Genomic DNA, 21371 nt, shown 5'->3' with positions numbered 1-21371 from the left:
AACATCACCTCCCTTGACTTAAACTCCACACATCTAGAGATATAACCCAACATTCTGTTCGCCTTTTTTATTGCTTCCCCACATTGGCGAGAGTGGGACATGGAAGCATCAACATACATACCGAGATCTTTCTCGTAATCAGCTACCTTTATTTCAGTGGAACCCATAAAATATCTGTACTGTATATTTCTGCTCCCTGCATGGATTACCTTACATTTATCTGTGTTAAATTTCATCTGCCAAGTATCAGCCCATTCGCTAATTAAATCCAGATCCCGTTGGAGCCTCTCTGCTGCTAGATTAGTATCTGCTACCCCGCCCACCTTAGTGTCGTCTGCAAATTTAACCAGTTTACTGTATGTATTCGTGTCAATATCATTAATGTAAATTAGGAACAATAGTGGTCCTAAAATTGAACCCTGCGGTACCCCACTATAAACGGAGGCCCACTGTGACATAGTGCCTCTAATAACTACTCGCTGCTTCCTATCAGTTAGCCAGTTTTTGATCCAAGCTGCCACAGTTCCTAAAATTCCTGCAGCTTTAAGCTTTAACAAGAGCCGTTTGTGGGGGACAACATCAAAGGCTTTCTGGAAATCTAAGTAAATCACATCATAGGCCTTTTTGTGATCAATTTCACTTGTAGCTTCCTCAAAGAACTCAAGCAGATTCGTTAAGCAGGATCTACCTCTCCTAAATCCATGTTGGCTATCCTTTATAATGTTATTTGCATCTAGGTAATCTACCATTTTCACTTGAATTATAGCTTCCATTATTTTTCCAGTAATGCTAGTTAAACTGATTGGCCTATAGTTTGCCGGATTACTTCTATCCCCTTTTTTGAATATGGGTGTTATATTAGCATGCTTCCAATCTGATGGTACCACACCCGCAGATAACGATTTCTGGAATATTAAAGTCAAAGGTTGGCTAATAATATCCCTCATCTCTTTCAAGACTAAAGGTAAGATGCCATCAGGCCCCTGTGATTTATTTATTTTGAGTTTAGCTAGGCTTAGTATCACATCAACCTCAGTTATACATATATTGGTCATAGACGATGCTGTATTCGTATTAATTGGTGGTAAGTTACTTGTGTTCTCTATTGTGAACACCCTTGAAAAATAATCATTAAACTCATTTACCATATCAATTTCGTTATCAATTATAAGGCCCTTACTATCCTGTAAATTAGTGATTTCAGCTTTTAGTGCTCTCTTGGAGTTAAAATATTGGAAGAAACCTTTACTGTCATGCTTAGCCTCCAATGCAATTTTTCTTTCTACATCCCTCTTTGATAGCCTAATGTCATTTTTTAACTCTGCCTGTAGACTTAGATACTCCTGCTTGATTTTGAAATCATTAGTTATTTTCCAGTTGTGGAACAGAGCCCTTTTCCTCCTGACTTTATTCTTAATTTCCTTAGTAAACCACCTTGGTTGTCGTTTCCTAGATTTAGTTTTGCTGGAAACAGGTATGAAGTCCTCTTGCACTTGCAACAATGTGCTTTTGAAAAATTCCCATGCCTCTTCTACTGTTTTGCTATTTAACTCTGTCCAGTTTACAGTTTCTAATTTCCGTCTCATACCATTAAAGTTAGCCTTCCTAACATTGTATACTTTTAATTTAGACTTTGCTCTTTGGACACTAAAATTAACCTCGAATTTAACCATGTTATGATCACTACCGTACAATGGGTCTAAAACCTCTAATTTTCCAATCCTATCCTGGTTATTACAAAAAACGAGATCAAGAAGGGCTTCTCCCCTGGTAGGAGTATTAACAAACTGAGTAAAAAAACAATCCTGTACTAATTCCACCATCTCAAGTTCATTTACAGAAGAGCCAGAGACTGTGTCCCACTGTATCCCAGGTAAATTAAAATCACCCATAACCACCACATCATTTTTATTACTCATAATCCTGATATCATCATATAATATTCTGCTTTCCTCTACAGCCACATTAGGTGCCCTATAACAAACCCCGACAATTAGGCCATTTGAATCTTTAGCATCAAGTTTGATCCATACAGCTTCTGAATTTTTATTTTTATCAGTGAGATCCCTTGCCTGCAAGTTTTCTTTTACGTATACTGCAACACCACCTCCCTTCTTGCCTATCCGGTCTCTACGGAACAACGTATAACCATCCATATTATATTCATCACCATCATTGTCACTCATCCATGTTTCAGTTATTCCTATAATGTCGTAATTGTCTGAAGAAATTAAAGCCTCTAAGTCGTTAATTTTGTTTCTAATACTCCTAGCATTCAAATACAGACCACTAATGGTAGGCCTTTTACAGTGTCTACTTTTAATTTTTATTTGGGCTTTCCGTCTCTCCCCACATAAATTCTTAACTGACCTCCCTGCCCCCCCAGTCCCTAGTTTAAACATTCCTCAACTATTCTGCACATACGCCTCCCCAATACACTGGTTCCCCTATGGTTCAGATGCAACCCGTCCGGCTTGAACAGGTCCCACCTGTTCCAGAAGGTCTTCCAGTGCCCCATAAACCTGAACCCCTCTTTCCTACACCACCATTTTAGCCACGCATTTAATCCCTTTATCTCAGCTAATTTTGCCTGACTTGCACGTGGCACGGGAAGTATTCCAGAGAATACCACCGTGGATGTTCTGCTTCTGAGCTTATCCGCGACTTCTATAAATTTATCTTGCAGAACAGCCCTTCTGCCCTTTCCTATGTCATTGGTGCCAACATGCACCACGACCACTGGATCCACCCCGGCTGGGGCCAAAAGCCTGTCCACTCGATCTGGAAGGTCCCCTACCTGGGCACCAGGCAGGCAAGACACCGTACGGGACCCTCTATCACGGGTGCACACATAACTATCTACACCTCTTATAATTGAATCCCCAACTACCACAACCTCCCTCCTACTAGGGTTAGGTGGCTCCTTGGTGCCCAAGGGCCCACCTGCCTCCCCAGTCTCTTCCGGCTCTAAAGCTGGAAGCACCTGAAAGCGGTTAGAAACCGTTACAGCACCGTTACTTCAGGTGATGCCGTACAAAGGTTGTGTACTGTAGGTTTGATTAGGGATGTAGTTACCCTACATTAGTGACGTGTGGTCTTGTTCATGTTTAAGCACATAATAAAGGAAGCCATTTTGAAAAACTTTGTCTCACACATGCACACTCACTCGCATATACTGTACCCACACAGAACACACACACACATGCACGTGCGTGCACACACTCACACATTCAGGCTCATGCTTCCTGCTGCTCTGAGTGGGTACTTCCTGTCTCAGGCACAGTAACTGTGAATGCCCGTACTGATAAGGCAGGGCAGTCTTCTCGCAGGTAGGACTCAGAAAATCATGGCTTCTTGATTGTGTTGCATTTTGATATCTCTCTCTCTCTCAATTGCTGAATGATTTTCATTCTGAATGGTGCCACAGGGCAGATATCGACCCCTCGGCTCTTTCCGACTGATCAGTACTCTTATGCCTGTGGTTTCTCTCAGGGGCTGGTGGGAAAGTAAGAGGTTACCTTGGTGGTTGATTCTTTGCTTTAGAGGTTGGGTTTCTCTTTGACTTATAAGGGAAAAATGAAAATAATTGAAGCTGCAGTGGTGGGGGGGTTGCTCATTCTTCCTGCTGTCCTGTGGGGGAGCTTAGCAGGATCACGATGGCTGGCGCCGCGCCCCGCTATGCAAACCACTTGCACGTGTAACCATTTCACCTGGTACTTCTGCATGTGCGGTCAGTATCGAAATCGCCTGAAATAGATGCTCCTATTCTCTGTCTGGTTGGTGGCACTAGTCCTCTGAAGCAGCGCCCTCTGCCGCTCCACTGACCACAAAAACAGCTTTATGTGCCGGATAGCGAGCCGGAACTGCCAACGCTCTAAAAAAAAATAAAAGAGAAAAACAAAAACGTAGCCATGCTCTAATTTAATCAGATCTGTACTGCCAGTGACATCCGCTTGCTGACCTTTACAGGCACAGAAAAGGATGATTAGAAGACATAAAAGATTTACAGAACGAAAAATTGTACAATAATTTTTTGCGGTGGGGGGTGTGATTGAAATGCTAATACAGTTATGTATGTCGATGGCCATCCTGCGGGCAAAGCTACAGAAACCCTAGGGGTGAACAGGCACCATCTTCATCTCGTCCTCACAAATCTGGCTTGTCGTCTGCAGAGCCGTTGGGGAAAACCGGCACGGAGATGACGGGGAAGGTAGCTGTTTTGAGGAAATGGTTCTGGTTACTACTGGGAATGTAAAATCTCGCCCAAGTCCTGAAACCCATTTAATTAATGCTGGTTAGTTAAGGTGCTCAATTAGTCTTCACTTTATTGATTCTTTTCCTGTAGTTGCAGCTCTTTAGTGCCAGTATATAGTGAATGTGACTATTTTTGAAATTGTCTGATTATTTTATTTTTGCCAAAGAACTTTTGCTGCTAAATTGACTGAAGCAAGCCTGATAACTCCTTCTAGTCTTTGCCCCCCCCCCCCCTCAAAAAAATTTAAGCTGAATACAGCACAATTAGATGCTTATATCATTGTAGGGATGGCATAACCAAGCCATCTGTGATAAATACAAATACCCAGATCTACCATCTGTTCTTCCCAATGTCAATATTTGTAGTATAGAGCAATTACAAAGAATACTGATTTTATATCTGGCTGCTTCAGTATGCAACTGAATAAGGTCATAATACTAATATTGCCAGTATTTGAATGAACAGCCAAACCTATGGGGTTGCATTACAGGAAGTAAAAAGGTCCTTATTTTAGTTTTTTGCAAGCATTCTATTAACATGTGTTCTATAAATACTGCTGAAGAAATTATCTTGTCGCACAAGAATGTGGCAATTTAAACACAATTTAAAGATGGGTGAGGTGGGAGGTGTTCACAGGACGGTTTTGGAATGTTGAAGCTGCGTTATTACCATCCCCAGTGCTGGTACCTGCAGGTTGGCCTGGGGGTAAGGGTTAGGCTTAGGGTTAGGGTTAGGCTTAGGTTGGCCTGGGGGTAAGGGTTAGGCTTAGGGTTAGGGTTAGGCTTAGATTGGCCTGGGGATTAGCACTGTGGTTGATGAAAGACAGAGTGATGGCTGCAGCAGGGCCGATGTTGACTTCCCTCACAACGAGGCAGGGAAACGCAGAACAATGACAGCTGCCTGCTCTCCGGTTATTTTTTGCTTCTTAGATGTAAGCTATTGTCTCAATCTGTCAGGGCAGAAAAGTACGTGTGAACCTGGGTCTGGTTCCTTAATGTGCCTGGAAGTTTCTGGGAGAAACTTGATCATTAAATCAGAACAAGACTATATAAACATGATCTTTGATCTTCAGAAATATAACATGTTGGCAGTCAGTGGTCACTTTATTGGATGTACCCACTTGTTAATGTGAACTTCCAAGTAGCTAATCATGTGGCTGCTGCTGAAGATATACGGCACGAAGACGGGGTTCAGTTACTGTAGAGCTGAGCACTACTATAGCTAAGATGAGGGATTTAAAGTGGTTTTTAAATGTGGCATGATTGTAGCTACCAAATGTGGTAAATTTCACACACTACAGAAGAGTAGAGAAGGGTATTGAACAAAAAAAAACATTCAGTCAGAGGCAAGTCTGTCAATGAAAACACGTTGTTAAGGAGAGGGGTCAGAGGAGAATGGCCAGACTCGTTAAACCTAACAGGAAGGTCACAAGTGCAAAAAATAACAGCTCAGCGGTGTGCAGAAAAGCATCTCCAAATCTGTAACTCATTAACCATTTAAGTGGTTTTTGGGATGAAAATGGGTCCCACCCTGTACTACACAGGGGTGTCTAATATACGACCTCAGAGTGTGGTTGGAACAGAAATATATTGCACTGAATTTTCTTTTAAATTCTGATTACACTGTCTCCATAAGACACTGGAGTCATATGTGGTTTACAGCTTGGGTCTGGAGGCCTAAGTGGCCTCCCCCACCTTGTGAGGGCAGTTTGCGGCCATTTATGTCATCCTGTAGCTATTTAGTAAGTTCCAGTGCTCTCTTAGTTGCCATGCTGGTTTTGCCCAACTGGTTTTGGGGCCCTTTGTGTACTTCAGTTGCTTCGGAGGGCCTCGAGGTCATGAAGGTCATCAGCATGCATTTCTGGATGAAATCATCCAGTAAATATGCAGTGCTGGATGCAATCCAGTAAATATGCAGTGCTGGATGCAATCCTCCAGTAAATATGCAGTGCTGGATGCAATCCTCTAGTAAAGAGTTGTACACTATTTAGCACAAACTATGGGTTTTGGGGTCACATGGCACCTTCAGTTACCTGGGGGGGGGGCAAGCCCTGTTCCCTGTTCCCCGTTAGTGAAGACAGTTTGTGACTATTTTTAGATTACATTTTCCAGTAAATTAGGCAGTGCTGGTTGTTTTAAGAAGGACCAGAGCTGTCTTAGATAGTACACTAGTTAGGGCATACTGTAGGTTCTGGGGCTCTGGGGATGGGGGCTGACTCGAAAGGTTTGTGCCCAGGAGCCTGTGATTTCTCAGTTTGCCCATGTCTGGAGTTCTATATTTAAGACTATATTTAAGATTTAATTGGCGAGCTGGTTTGCTATCAACGGATAGCTGTTAATCCCTTGCATCCGGTGTGACGTGTTTCCCTACAGCGGAGCTGGACTCAGAGCACGCCCAGAAGGTGTTAGAGATGGAGCACGCTCAGCAAGTCAAGCTGAAGGAGCGGCAGAAGTTCTTTGAGGAAGCTTTCCAGCAGGACATGGAGCAGTACCTGTCTGCCGGCTACCTGCAGATTGCCGAGAGGAGAGGTGAGGTGGGGGGGGAGGGGGGTGGTCGTTTAGCTCCTAAAGCACCTGTACCAGGCATTCGGTGTCCTTCATTATTTGGTTCAGGTAGGCTGGAAGCTGGGGGGGAGCATAAATGTGGACTGTCTGGAAGACCCTGTGAGCTGGGTGGAAGTACAGTGATAATGAATTAGAATTTGATTTTGATTTTGTTTGCTTTGTATTGAGATTATAACCATCACATTCTTCTCTTAAAATTTATTATTAAAGAAAAATCCATTTAATAAATGAAATCTTCTAAAGTGAAATTTGGTGCACGTAGTGTAACTCATCTGAATGTCACCCAGGATTTTGCTCAGTCTTCTCAGGTAATTGAATAAGTGGTTAAAAATCCCAGGAAACCAGTTTCAGTTAATAGGGGAAAATGAGAAATTATGCTTTATTTGCTGAGTACATCAGAATGTTTCTTTTCACACATCCCATCCTGTTCTCCATGAAACATAGAGAAGTGAGTGAAGTGGCACCCCTAGACTGTCTCCTGTGGGGTTAAGGGCCTTGCTCAAGGGCCCAGCGACAATGCGATTATTCTGCTGAGCACGCGATTTGAACCGCTGACCTTTCAGTTGCTCCACAGAAACCTAACCCGCTGGGCCACACGCTGCCCAGGATCTCGTGTCATGTTGATGTCCCAAATAGACAGGGCCAAGTGCTTTGAGATTTTCATTTTTTTCTTTGGTATTCTATGAGAACAAGTCAGTTCAGTCATTTGGCACCATGACTGAGGAAAAGCGTTGCGTTTGACTGAATATATGGAGCATGAACATTTATTTTGCTTTTAGACATGAATTTTAATCCTGTACAAACAACCTCGCAACACTGAGGAAATAATGAGTAACTTTGCATCGCAGAAGGATCTCGTACAAACGCGAAAGGAATTGCACCACATGGCAGGTTTCTGCTCAACTTCACACCATCTGCCTGTCTCCCATCAAAGCGAGGCTGACTGACAGAGCTGAACATTGCAAAGATTTTTTTTTAGTCTCTTTTCTGTTCTCTTTTGGTCATCTTCCCTCATTGTAGGCGCTCTGCGCCTTTATGTAACTCTCCTTTGCACAATCCCGCACCAATCATGCAAGTCTTTGTTTTAGCTAATCATTATTGTGCACTAAAAATAAGTTCTACATATTTTGTAATTGGTAATACACCGGACAATTATAAATGAAATCAATTACGCAGTATGTACCTAGTTTGTTAATGAATAGCTGACATTAAAATAATCTTGTCTCCATAATTGCCTTGCTTAATAGAATTAAGAACTGCAAGCATCCTTGGAAGCCCACAGTTGCCCAGTGGAGTGTCGTGCCGTATCTTCAATAAACACAAATTCACAGGAGATAATAATCAAACTAAAGAAGATTAAGCACCTTAAACACTGTTTTAATAGCTGTACTGCTTAAATGCTAATAATAAAAGACTATTGATGTTCTTGATCTGTTAGCAGTCAGCTGTAACCTCTCTCAGATGGTAAATGTGACAGGATGGTTTAGTTTTAGTTATAGGGTATGTCAATTATACATGACAAAAAACAAAAATGGTAGTAGTCTGACATTTTCTTCTGTTAATATGTTTGTTTGCTCTTCTTTCATCTTGCTGTGATTTTTCCATGGTGCCTTCTGATGGCCGAGGAGTACACACTAGCAAGGACGTCACTCTCTACCTGTGTCTGGACACTCAAGCTCCTTAAACTTGTTCGATTGACAGCTGCCTCTTTTCTCTTTGTTGTGCTACCCTCTGCTGTCCTGCTTTCATAAAATTTGAGGTATGGGGGGATTCACTTTTCTTTAGCTACTAGTTACTTGCATGTAGTGGTGACCTCATAGGCTCATATTTAAGACTAAGCCTAAAAATGCTTTTTTTGCTCAACATTTTACATTAACCATGGTGCGTTTGTGCCATTCATCTGAGTTTCCTACTTTTTGCTCCCGAAGGTCACTGGCTTAAATTAGTATTTCATTATTGCACCATCCCATACCTCAAAACTGTTGTTCACATCAGACAATTAGGCAATGATCCAATATTTCAATTCATAATGCAGATGCTCCGCGACTTACAATGGGGTTATGATTCGATGAATCTATTGTATTTGCAAAATATCTTAAGTCAAATATGAGTATGATACATAACTAAATAGCTAGTCACTGAAAAAGTTAATAATTAATGTGAATAACTACCAGTAATTGAAAAGTAAATGAATGAATGCAAGTTTATTTGGTTAAACATGGAAATGGAACACTGTACAATTAAGTTAATAAGTTAAACATTGTATGAGATGTTTATGCTCATGATCGCTATAGACTGGTAGCATGGCTTCGTGGATGCAGCCTTTGCTTGGCATCAGCAGAAATGTACAGCGTGTCAGTAGCCTGGAAACATCAAAATTCAAAGTTGACTACTGAATGTGCATCACTATTGCACCATCATAAAGTATAAATATTGTAAGTCAAGACATCAGAAAGTGAGGAGGATCTGTACTATTGAATGGCAGCGTTTTCACTTTCTTCAGTTTATTAGCACAAATGTCTCTCCTCAAATCTTACAAAGCTTTGATATGTCAGGATTTGCTTCAGTCAACTGTTCTGTCGAGCAAAATTTGTTAAAACTTATGAGGGAGTGAGCAGCAGATGTAGCAGATCTTGAGTGAAAATAACAATGCCTGAGAGTATAATTCTCCTTCTGAAACACAGACCAGAACTGTGCACAGCTGGACCAAACAGTTTTTCTGTTAAAGAATAACTATTCTAGAAACTTCAGTAAAGTTTAGGAAAGGTTCTGGTTTTCTGTGTCTGCATCCAGATGATTGTCAAATTACATCATTACCCAGAATGCATCAGAGGTAATTTCTTTTCCCATGCATAGAGCCAATAGGGAGCATGTCTTCGATGGAGGTGAACGTGGATATTTTGGAGCAGTTGGAGCTGATGGACGTGTCGGATCAGGAGGCCCTGGATGTTTTCCTCAACTCGGGAGCGGAGGATAGCAGCATGACCTCACCAGTGCTAGGTGTGCCGCTGTCACAGCAGGGGGGGGCATGCGCATCAGTGCTTCTCGGGCTTTTATTATCCAAGGACCCCTCTGGCCAGGGAAACATGTTTGGGTCCCCTGCACAGGTTAAGATATTGTTGCTCTTGTATTCATTCTGCAATGTTCTTGCAGATGTTTATTAATATAAACATAATTTGGTTACCCTGGCAAACAATGTAATTTCTTTTGAACGTAGTGGGTTTCCCTCCACTATGTCCACATACACTCCTTTTAATCCCCTTAATTTGATATTGCTCTATATTTAAAAAAACTGTTTAAATATAAAACCTATTTGGCAAATGGCTCTTAAATGCCTGACAACCATTAAACATCCACTTAACTGAAAAGACTTAACTGAAAAGTATTGGCCTTCAACAAAATAAATATTGCCAGTTAGAACATTTTTAACAGTGTAAAACAAAATGAAGCATGGCTCTCCTGTAAGATGCTAAATGAATACTTTGATTTTAGCTGAGAGTTCTGTGATTGTGTAATACCATGACCAAAGCTCTCGAGCCATTTACAACTATAAAGGAATACTATTGGTTTTTATTAGAAATCTTTAATAAAGCTTTAATTTTAATGCATAAAGTATATTAAACGGTATTGTCATGCAATCCCTCGTTTTGAAAAAATCACTGGACTATACCATAAAAATTTGAGATATGTATACAGTAAGGTATACCACCCATGTTGTTTTTTTCTGTGCTTTTCAAACAAACTGAACGCCCCCCCCTCCCCAATTGATGAATCTCTGGGACCGTCACACCAGTGCTAGTTGTCTGCCTTATTTTACGGCAGTGGTAAAGCTCTGTCATTGCCAACAGCATCTGACCGCTGTGAATCTCCCAAAACCATGTGTGAGAGTTGGACTCAATTTCAACTGCTTAATTTCCATTGACATTTATGCTGTGATATTTGACTTTTCGCTAATTACTCCTGTGCTCTAATTATACTCCCCGAAAAAAGGAGAGTAGCTTAATTGTATTTAATTCTGTAACAAATGGGCAAGCATCAGTTAACCCACATTACAGAGCTACTCTAATCAACAGTATAAACAGTATGTTTATTATTATTATTACTTCTATAATAATAATAATACATTTTATTTATAGGCGCCTTTCTAAACACTCAAATGTTTATTATTATTATTACTTCTACTACATGCTAAAGGAAATTGAGTGTATCATATAGTATTTAAGGCGGATCTTTTTTCTCAGCCAAGGGTGTCACTAAGGGGTGGGCAGCGCGCATTCTGGGTGGGGAGGGATAAACCTATGTAGTCACATGAAACACACTTTCTGGGGGAACCCAGGTATGTCCTGGCTGGCCCATCACTCAGTGTATCCACCACTGTGCTTCCCTAGATTCGGAACCAGCGCTGCTCCCCACGGACCTTGTGCTTCAGGTGCCCGCAGCAGCTGACCACTGCAGCAAGCTGTCCTCCATGTCTTCCAGCTGCACGGAGGACTCAGTCAGCCAGGAGACAGCTGGCACTGAGGAGGCCAGCGGGGAGGATGTCGCCTCTCCCGTCGTGCAGTCGGATGAGGAAGAGGTACAAGCGGACACGGCGCTGGTGACGCTGCCTGAGAGCCAGGCGCTACCAAACTCTGACGACAGTGACTCCCCAGCCTTGTAGGTAGAGGGTGCAGTGCTGCCAAAATGGACCTGACAACCGCTTAAAACTGCTGTAAGAAATTCACTCAGTACAAAGAGGAAACGGCCTTTAAAAATGAGCTTTTTTACCCGCCCCCATCCAAGGAAATCCTACTCTTGTGTGAAAAATGCTGCCTTTCCTAAAAAAATCTCTTGATTAATAAACAGTCACTTTATATTATCTTTTTAAACATCAATCATTACTTCTGTAGCACAGTTGTCCTGTAACCTCTTATCCAATGTGAGGCCACTCACCACGCCAGCCCACCCCCGCACCGTGATTTCCAGCTGTGGTTCTTTTTCAAGCTTTAGGCTTTAATTAATTAGGCATGGCTGGGTTGTTATAATACCCTGATTTATATGTCTGGTCCATTGATGGACGTGAGATGCACGTCTTTTTGGAAAACACACAACTATGTGCCAGTTTCAATTTTACTGCCTCAGCCCTTGGGACGTCCACCTAACAAGATGCACAGTGTCTACAGTGGTTAAACGAAAAGATGGGCTGTTTGGTTTTAAATAATCCATCAGTCTACCTTTACATCCCGGAAGCAATGGGCACGAGGCAGGGAACAACCCTGGACGGGGGGGGGGGGGCAGCCCATCGCAGGGCACACACACCATTCACTCACACATGCACACCTATGGCCAATTTAGTAACTCCAATTAGCCTCAACATGCCTTTGGACTGTGGGGGGAAACCAGAGTACCCAGAGGAAACCCCACGACAACATGGGGAGAACATGGAAACTCCACACACGTAACCCAGGTGGAGAACCAAACCCAGGTCCCAGAAGTGTGAGGTTACAGTGCTAAACACTGCACCACCATGTCACCCCCTAAGTCAGCTTAAATAATAATAATAATTATTTTATTAATCCCCGTGAGGAAATTGTCTTTACACCTCCCTCAACTTGCTCTTTGTAGAGTAAGTTGTCCACTTACATTTTTTATTGCTAATTGATGAAAGTGGAAAAAAATGTGGCAGCAGAGGGGGGATCTCTGAATCCAAAATCTGAAATAAAACTTTGGATATTTTAAATGCTTGGAGTTCCTGTTCAATGTTAGCAAATCTTTGAGATGAGCATTTGGAGTTAGTGCTGAGTATTTTGGCTGCATGTGAGCAGACAGACACCAGTCCTGAATGCTAACAACGCATAGTTACCTGAAGCTACAATGCCCATCACAGTGAACACAGAGGCGGCACAAAGGCGTGTAAAACAAATGACAGTGATTTGTCCACAAGTTTTTAATTAAACCTTAACCTTTGTACAAACTTGAAAAGTAAGAAACCAGCAATTACCAACATGTTTCCACATTGAAGGAGACGCTGAAAATAATTAAATTAAAACATCTGACCGTAAGCAATAGGTACACTGTAGAAAAAGGAAAACAAAGCCATTTTAAAATACATTGTAAGGCCATAAAAACTTGACAACCACTTTTTTTTTGTTGTTTAAACACTCGCCCGTTTTCATTAAATACTCCTACAGTAAAACAGCTGAGTTTTCTGTGGACAACAATCAACAGACTGTATTATAGGTTCTTGACAGTCACCACTGACAACCTCAGTGCAACATCAGCAGCTACTACATTGAATTTTCAGTCATGAAAATGTAAAACCCTTTTTTGTTAGCGTATCTTCCCTTAAAAAAAAAAAAAAAGTAAAGGTAAAATGAAAAATCCTATTGGGGCCACCATAACTTTTTTTTTGGGGGGGGTGTAAGCCGCACTTATAAACGTTACAAGAGCAACCCTGTAAGCACTGAACTCGACTGATGAAGAAATTAAAGTATAAGGCTTTTTCTTCATCCTTCCTCAGAATCCCTCCCATGAAAGGCTCAAGTATATAAAGAAATTTACAGCCATATGTACAAATGTCACTTTCTTCTTAGAGAACTTTGTATTCAATATTTCTTCTGTAATACATCTGGAAAACTGAAAAAATAAAGAGGGTGGGGGCCTACAGTGGAATTCTGCCTTTTCACATTTCACGCCCTTAGATGATTGGCTCTATTTGTAATAATCCCATTAAACCGAAAAACCCCATTTAGCCAAAATAAAAAAGTAATAAAAATAGACAACAATAACAATAGTCCTGTGTACAGGTGTGCGATAAAGATGATGACAATATCACTAGATGATCGGAATGTCAATGATTGCACATGTAAAACCAAAGGCAGCCCTCGGGCTCTCTATCCTGTGAGAAACAAAATACCGAAATGGAGAACTTCTTAGTGTCGTAGAACCAACAGCACCATAAAACAACATGTGTTTCCTATGTAAATCAGGCACGGTTTTCAAAAACGACAGATGCCGTCTCCACACCTTATCCTCGGGTCTGAACGGTCCGAGCCAGCTGCTCTCCGTCAGCATATCGAACGAAGCACCTTAGACGAAATATCGTGAATAAACTGAACGTTTATAAACAGAGGAGTCAATGAGCTTTCAAGTTTTACTTTCAAACCTGTTCTCCGCCAAACAGTTGCTTGCAGGTAAAGGATAATTAAATGTCATATGTCCTGTGGCTACTGACGCGTAGCTTTAAAGATTTACAAGCCTTTGCCGCTTTGCTTGCTCGTGTTCCGGGGACGGATGTGCATGCAGTGGAATGGGCTGATGAATGGGCGAATGGGCTTGGAAGGTAAACAAAGACATCGGGTCGACTCTGAGCTGCAATTTAAACAGAGGGGACCACAGCACCAAAGAAACAGGAAGCCACCACAACACGTGCTGGCTATATATGTGTACATTTAATTTAATTCTATAAAGGAAAAAAATTCTCTAAAAAAAAAAAAAAAACAAATCTATTTTTCTTTCAAGCTAGTGCAAAAGACATCTTGCGTATTCAGGCAAGTTCTCTGTACTACCGGAAAAGGGAGGGGGGATGGTGAGATCCACAGAGTTTGCTGCTGCTCCTCCTCCTTCACAAGGAGCTCAGGGCCCCTTTGGACAGGTGGGGGGCAGGGAAACGGGAGAGCGACCCCTGCACCGAGGTCCGTCTTTGGAGGCCGCGCCTCGCGGGCAGTCTGCTGGGACTCAGTCCGTTGCAGCTCCCCTTCACCGTCGCCTTCCCGCACACCTGGTTCACCAAGTTGTTCATCTGGCCCTGCCACATCATTAGGATCATGAGGATGAAAGGCACGCAGAAGGAAAATAGAGACATGAAAACAATCAAGGAGGATACAACAACACTGGATAATGAAAGATATGTAGGGGCTATTTGTTTAGTTATTTTATCCAGGTTCAGTTACTGCTTAGGCTAGGCTCAACTATCCAAGTGCAGTGTGTAAAGTTGGGTAAACCCTGGGTGGAATGCTACTCTGTTATAGATTATGCACACACTTGCCCATTTTGGAGTGTTTGCTTCACCTCAACAGAATGTCGCTGGACCTGTGCTCTGTTCAGGTAGCCCAAGTACTGTCATCTCTACTGATGTCTGGATGCTTACCTCATCGTACCGGTACATGAGCTTGAGGCCACGACAGGACTTCTGCTTCTCCACGTAGCGCAGTGCACATTCCAGGCAGAATACCACATTCTCGTTTTCCTGCACCACCTGTAGTTAGTGATATTACCTTTCATATAACATTGTGCTACTTCACGGACCTAGTGCTAAATGTAACTGCTGTGGCATGCTGGGTAAACCCTCAGACAGTTTCTGCAGATGCTATGACCTTTAAGCTCACCATGGAGAGGTAGCAGAGATGCTGGCAGACCTGGCAGCGCCTTTCTGACGTCTCCAGTACCAGCCACTTGCGAGGCCTTTTCTTCCCATCAGCAGACAAATGGTTATTGTCGTGTGTGCCGTAGCGGGCCGAGGAGGAGAGCCCAGCACTGTACAATTCCTGCCGTTGTCTCATCTCTATATCCCTGTGAAAACACACGGCATCCAGTGTAGCTACTTCATCACAGGGAGTCACTCACTGAAGTACACTGCACATTCTGTTCATTTTGGCGCCATCTTGCTGCCACTACACAAATTGCCCAATGAAAAACGATGCCAGTCGGCTGTCACTTCAAGTTACTGGCAGACCTATAATAATAGGGTATCACCCAGCAGGATTCACATTTGCTGACTTTGTCCTTATGTGTATCCTCCCACAGGGGCTAACAAATGTTAGCTGCTGCATACTGCTATATCATTGTATATACAAAAAACAAAACAGAAAAACAAAATCCACCACTTTTGATGAGAAATTACTTACCAGTGTAGAAACTATTTCCCATTCCTGATTAATTATGTTCAGTTGAATCCATTAGGATATTTTTAAGAGCACTGGATTTTAAAATATTTACAGACTTCTTCCACAGTGAGAAGAACACATTCTTTCATAAATGGATGGAAGAAACACAAAACCCAAAAAACATTTTTTGAGGCCGTAGGTTTTGCAAAAGCCTAAACAGATAAAATATAGCAAACCAACAAACACTACAGAGAGGCGAAAGTCAGGTAGTATTCCAAACATATGGTATATACAAAAGTATCGGTAGCCAAACTTGATATCCACCTACATAACAGCTGCACAAATGGAGGGAAAAAATGAAAACAGCGGATTTGACTACACAGCATGTATTCATAGCTAAAGCAGCCTTGCTAGTTAAACAAAGCATTAAATACACATATTAGCATGCAGAGACACACAGATTTCGCTTGAGGTGGAGATTAAGATGACAAGGATTTATATGATACTGGATAATTACGCAGATTATACCGAATACTGTTTAGTTTGAGTGATAGCTGTAAGAGGACCCAGCAAGTGACACTTCCAGAATGAAACGAAAAGCCAATCAGGACTACCCAACAAATCACATGAGCATGAACTCATAATTAAAATGCCGTGCGTCACTCTGGTTCTGATTCCTTAACGAGCTGTGTTGCTCACCTGAGATCTTTGAGAAGCGAGGCAAGCGCGCCCAGAACGTGCCTGTTCTCCCGCTTGCACTCGGACGCGGCAAGATGGTACAGCAGCTTCTCCATGGAGAAAGGCTTCTCTATACGCCGACATTTCAGGTGCTGGGAGGATGGCACAAACATGAAAAACCTATTATTTACGGATTTTGAAAAGCATAATATGAAAGCCCTCCAGACTGACGGATTTGTGCTGCTGTGGGGTCACCCCATTAGGTGGGCTCCACACCGTGATTCCTTTCACAGGGCATGCTGAGATTATAAAGGCAAGGCATATATGTTTATACGGCAAGATTCAGATGCAAGGCAATTTACAGAGGTACAGGGATACATTAAAATAGAAGACATTACAATCACATTTAAGACAGACAAATAAAAACCTAAAAGCCAAAACAAACAAATAGTTAACTAAAAACAAGTTACATTGTAGTGGCAGTTGTAATTTATTGCTGTTGTAATTTATTGAAAAGCTGCAGCAAACTAACGTTTTAAGCCCCAATTTAAATGAGCAGACAGTTTTAGCAGAACCCAGGAAGCTAGTTCCACATACGGGGAGCACAGAGACTAAATGCTGCTTCACCCCGCTTGGTTTTGATTCTTGGAACACTGAGTAAATCTGTCTCTGAGGACCTCAGGGGTCTGGATGCTTCGTAACGTACAAGTAAATCAGATGTATTTAGGCGTGAGACCATTTAGTACTTTGTAGACAAGTAATACATGGTGGACAGGAACCCCGCCAAAACAGCACATTTGTCACACTCACTATTTAGGAATTTGCTGGAAAAAATGCACATACTACATGACATTAGCATTATGAGATAACGTTAGCATTTTTATGTTTGGCAGCCTAGTGGCTGTACTTGTCAGTTTAATATGATTTCCAGTTAGACTGGAGTGATGGTGGAGGTGAACCCTGTCATTTAACCTAAATTAGAGGGTAGATTCTGTCCTTGTAAAATTAAAGTGCTTTGGGGGCAATGGTGTTGTGAAGGATGGTGCATGGAGAAAAAGCTCAGGATGAAGGGCGTTTCACATCAAAAAAACCAAAGGACGTTATTCTGAATTGAACAAAACTTATTTCTTTGAAGATTTGCATTCCAAGGTCCGTCAAAGTTGCATTGTCGCGACCCGTCATTTTTTCTTTCAGAGAGAGCTCAATTTCTGTAATTTTTGGATGCATTAAATCACAGGTGTCAGACTCCAGTCCTGGGGGGCCGGAGCCCTGCACATTTTTGGGTTTCCCCTCGTTTAACACACCTGATTCAATTTCTTGTGCTAATTACCACACAGCTGTTGAGCTGAATCATTTGTGGTGGAACAGGGAAAGAACTAAGCTACACAGGGCTGCAGCCTTCCAGGACTGCAGTTTGACATCCCTGCATTAAATGAACACCCAATAGAACATCATTTTTTACACATGGGATCAGTTTTTTGAATAGGAAGAAAATGTTTCATCCGGTCAACACTAGCCTGTCATTTTACCTCAAGAGGCTGTTTGCATGTGCTCTGGTTGCTTGTGTTTATGTAGGTTTATGCTTAATTTTTTTTAAGTTTTATAATATGCCTCTTGGATTCTATTGAACTATTGCTATTTATTCAAATTTTTATTTTTTTACTTGATTTGTAGACTTATCTGTATACAATCAATATCGAGTAAAAGTCCAGTTAACAAAAGCACAATAAGCTTGGTGGTCTATTCCTGTAATTAATTGACTGATAGATGATTTTGCTGCCATGTTTTCAATGTAAACTTTTCTTATACTGAAGTACTGCCTGAAATGGTCATTGAGAAGTTTAAGCTTTTGTACGACCTGAAATTCACAGTGTTTGACGCTTTTTTTTAGAGCTGGATGTGTCTGTTATCTTCACCTTTTTCTTTTCACCTGTTAGCTCAAAAGAAACAAAGAGCTCATCACTGCTGCTAGTGCATGTCACCATTTTTACAGTTTCTTCCAAGATGCAAACTTTTCTGAATCAGTTGTGGAAAATTTCCATCATGTTTGGTGTGAAAGTATTAAGCCCTTCAAATTCGCATTTGAATATTTTGCTAATTGGGAAAATGTGTTATTACTGGGTAGAAGACTTTTTCTGTTATACACATATACAGTCACACAGCCCATGCGGTGAAACTCTCACCTTAGCAACCTCGTATCCCAGGTTCATCCAATGGGTGGTAGCGAAGTGTACCGTCTCTGAGACGCTGTATCCACAGCAGATCTTGGACACAAACGTTCCTGGGAAGCAGATGACGAAGTGTCCACTCTGCTGGACTGTGCGGTGCACTTTGATCCCCTCACGGCTGAGGACTTCCGGAGAGATCTGGAATGAGGCAGGAGAGAGTGAGATGTTGGATGCTGAAGTCTGAGTTCCACGCTATGTCTTGTACTCAATGGTTGAGCTGAGACGCGACACAAACACTCATGTCATTGTTAGGGTTACTCTCTTCCACGACTCTGCTGCAATTAAACACCTAATGATGTAACTATAAGTACTTTGTTTAAAGAATAACTTTAAATTATTGATACTGTAAACAATATTTAAAATGTGAAACTAACAAGGACAACTAAAGTAGTCACATAATGTTAATTGGGAAAATTAAGCCAATGAAATGCAGGTTAAATCTGCTAAGATTCTGCAGTTTTGGAGGTGTCACTGGTCACTGATACACTACGATTTCCTCATAAAAGAAGCCTGGCCTTCCTAATTATGCAGGCCAGAGAAGCAATTAGAGTCGCTGTCCCTGGAGCAGCTGCCAAACTGCCGGAAGCACCTGCATGTAATTAAGTTCAGGGCTGTTAAAAGCCAAGGAGGATGGCAAATTCACCATGTTCCCCTTTTTTAAGCATTCACAACCAGGTTACAGAATTCAATTCACCATGTACAGTCCGAGTGCATTAAAGTAAAATAAATTACAAAAAAAAAAACATGACAGAGTATTAACATGGAGCAATAACCAATCAGCATCACAGAATATATACAAGTAAGCAAAACAAGACAGTTGGATAAGGTGCAATTGCACAAATTGTCCCAGCACTTCAAGGCATTCATTTATTTAGCAACTAAATATGGGACATTAGTGAAAACTTGATAAGGCAGGATATATGCACACGCGTGTGATAGCACATATCGGCGCATCCGTGTACAGCGCATATACGTGTGCACGTGTCCTGCTCACCATGATGTTCTTCTCCAGCATCTCCAGCCCCGGGGTGCCGTTGGCCTGCAGCAGTGTGTGTACCACTTTGTCAAGTTTGGTTTTCTCCTCAGCAGGAATGGAGTACCTAGCGGGCGGGACACAGAGACTGCATGAGTCTCACGCGGGAATCGTCGCTGGCTGCCAGGATGATGTCACCATCTCCAACCTGCCAGCTGATTCGCTCTCTGTACCGAAAGGCCCTTTCAGATCCCCTTCAGTCAGCCTAGTTGCCAAGGCAACACTTTTTTTTAATAGACAGAACAGCCTATGAAACTAATGCTTATCTCACGGGCAGATAATTCACAGTTTGGTTGATGCTCACCAGAAAAGCCTTGTTACCATGCAGAGCTAGACAACGGGAGAGGATCTCGGGGGAATTAATCACAATTGCACCATCCAGCTCAAGGAATCCCTGTCTGGATTTTCGGCAAATGACGTGTCTGACGGTGTGATAGTGGGACAGAAAATCACGTCTGCAGGAATGTAGCACTCACCAAATGCAGTCGGCACCAGTGTGTAGGTAATCGATGTACGGGAGGTGGTTATGGTCTCGAGACCAGCATGAGGTAGAAAAAACCATGCCGATGTTTAGCCAGGGAATGGTAACTCCTGCGGAAAAAGACAGACCACATTTGTTCTGCGCCATCCTGCATGATACATCATGTCCCGATTGTAGCTACGGTGTTGAACAAAAAGATAAATGTAAATAAACTGAACGTGCAGGGAAGCCAGCTGGTGATGACATGTAGTCAATGTGCTCTTTGTTGCTTAGCCAATGCTTCCTTGCAAAATATTACTCTTTCATACGTTATTGGAGCAGTTCAGCTTAAGTTGCAGTTCTCAGACCTGAGGCAGGGATATTCGGGGCACGAGCTCCCCTCGTTAACCCCCCAAGCACCCGCTGCCCCTGCCTCACCGCACGTCAGACCCGAGAGCGAGCGCCAAGGTTTACAGCCATCCTGTGAATGGAATAGCAGAACCTGGTCACTGCTCTACACATTCTCAACATGTAAAAAGGACCCATTGTCCTTATAGTTACAAAGGGTGACTTTGTCAGTGCTTGATGAGACAGGGACTGTGCCAGGTGAAAACTGCAGCCCAGCGCACAAGGAAGTGAGACTTAGACCTGCTCAGTCTAAACTAGCTGCATTCAGATTCAGGCTGATATACACACGACACTCCCACTCCTGGCTGAGGCTGTTCTTTCCATCACGTTTTCGTACAGGCGGAATGCGATTCCGGGCCTTGATGGCCACAATACTCTACACCAGCCTATTGATGGCACTGTGTGATCAGCCAGTGATTTAAAAGCCACCATGTGCTTTGACGATAATGCAGCCCGACCATGAGCGAGGCTTGGAATTACGTAAATACAGTCCCCGGTATCCACCTACTTCCCAGCCAGAGCACAGGTGGAGAAAAACTTGTACCTGACGTGTGTAGGAACAGTTCGCACATGAGTTGGAGCGATGCCTCGTCATTTTTCCTTTTTATTAAAAGATTCACCGGCTACGTTAAATAAATCATTACCCACTATGCCCGAGTAAACTCTTAGGAAGCCTGCTGCTTCAGGAGAAGGTCAAGGTCTAGAAGCAGTACAGCTGGGCTTACCAGGCACAGCACCAAGGTGGCGCAGGATGGATCCGGAATTATTGGGAAGTACGGTGAGGTTCCATCCATGCCTATGGAGTGATACAAAAAAACATTAATATTAACAGGACCTATTGTTCACGTGGGATATCTGAATGGGATGTAGTTGGATCAATG

At 42.3% G+C, this 21371-nt stretch overlaps 2 protein-coding genes across 9 annotated transcripts in view; one reads left to right on the top strand and one right to left on the bottom strand.

The window, feature by feature from the left end:
- Window positions 1–12538, top strand: part of LOC111850432 (dysbindin-A-like) — a 38210-nt gene extending 25672 nt beyond the window's left edge. For 5 of the 6 annotated variants that reach the window (XM_072715930.1, XM_023824321.2, XM_072715932.1 and 2 more), the window contains 3 exons: window positions 6628–6783; window positions 9676–9819; window positions 11208–12538. In XM_072715930.1, the coding sequence (XP_072572031.1) occupies window positions 6628–6783; window positions 9676–9819; window positions 11208–11479 (572 nt within the window). In that variant the 3' untranslated portion in view covers window positions 11480–12538. The remainder of the gene's footprint in view (window positions 1–6627; window positions 6784–9675; window positions 9820–11207) is intronic. The other variant, XM_072715931.1, reaches the window with a different exon arrangement.
- Window positions 12539–12726: 188 nt separating this feature from the next.
- Window positions 12727–21371, bottom strand: part of LOC111850412 (protein Jumonji-like) — a 100970-nt gene continuing 92325 nt past the window's right edge. For all 3 annotated transcript variants that reach the window (XM_023824272.2, XM_023824274.2, XM_023824275.2), the window contains 8 exons: window positions 21216–21286; window positions 20099–20213; window positions 19584–19689; window positions 18545–18727; window positions 16383–16513; window positions 15186–15369; window positions 14948–15055; window positions 12727–14605 (listed from right to left, as the gene is read on the bottom strand). In XM_023824272.2, coding sequence (XP_023680040.2) covers window positions 14423–14605; window positions 14948–15055; window positions 15186–15369; window positions 16383–16513; window positions 18545–18727; window positions 19584–19689; window positions 20099–20213; window positions 21216–21286 — 1081 coding nt within the window. In that variant the 3' untranslated portion in view covers window positions 12727–14422. The remainder of the gene's footprint in view (window positions 14606–14947; window positions 15056–15185; window positions 15370–16382; window positions 16514–18544; window positions 18728–19583; window positions 19690–20098; window positions 20214–21215; window positions 21287–21371) is intronic.

This window comes from Paramormyrops kingsleyae, chromosome 9 (genome assembly GCF_048594095.1).
Source record: "Paramormyrops kingsleyae isolate MSU_618 chromosome 9, PKINGS_0.4, whole genome shotgun sequence".
Taxonomy (NCBI): Eukaryota; Metazoa; Chordata; class Actinopteri; order Osteoglossiformes; family Mormyridae; genus Paramormyrops; species Paramormyrops kingsleyae.
This window is presented reverse-complemented; position numbering and strand designations above follow the sequence as displayed.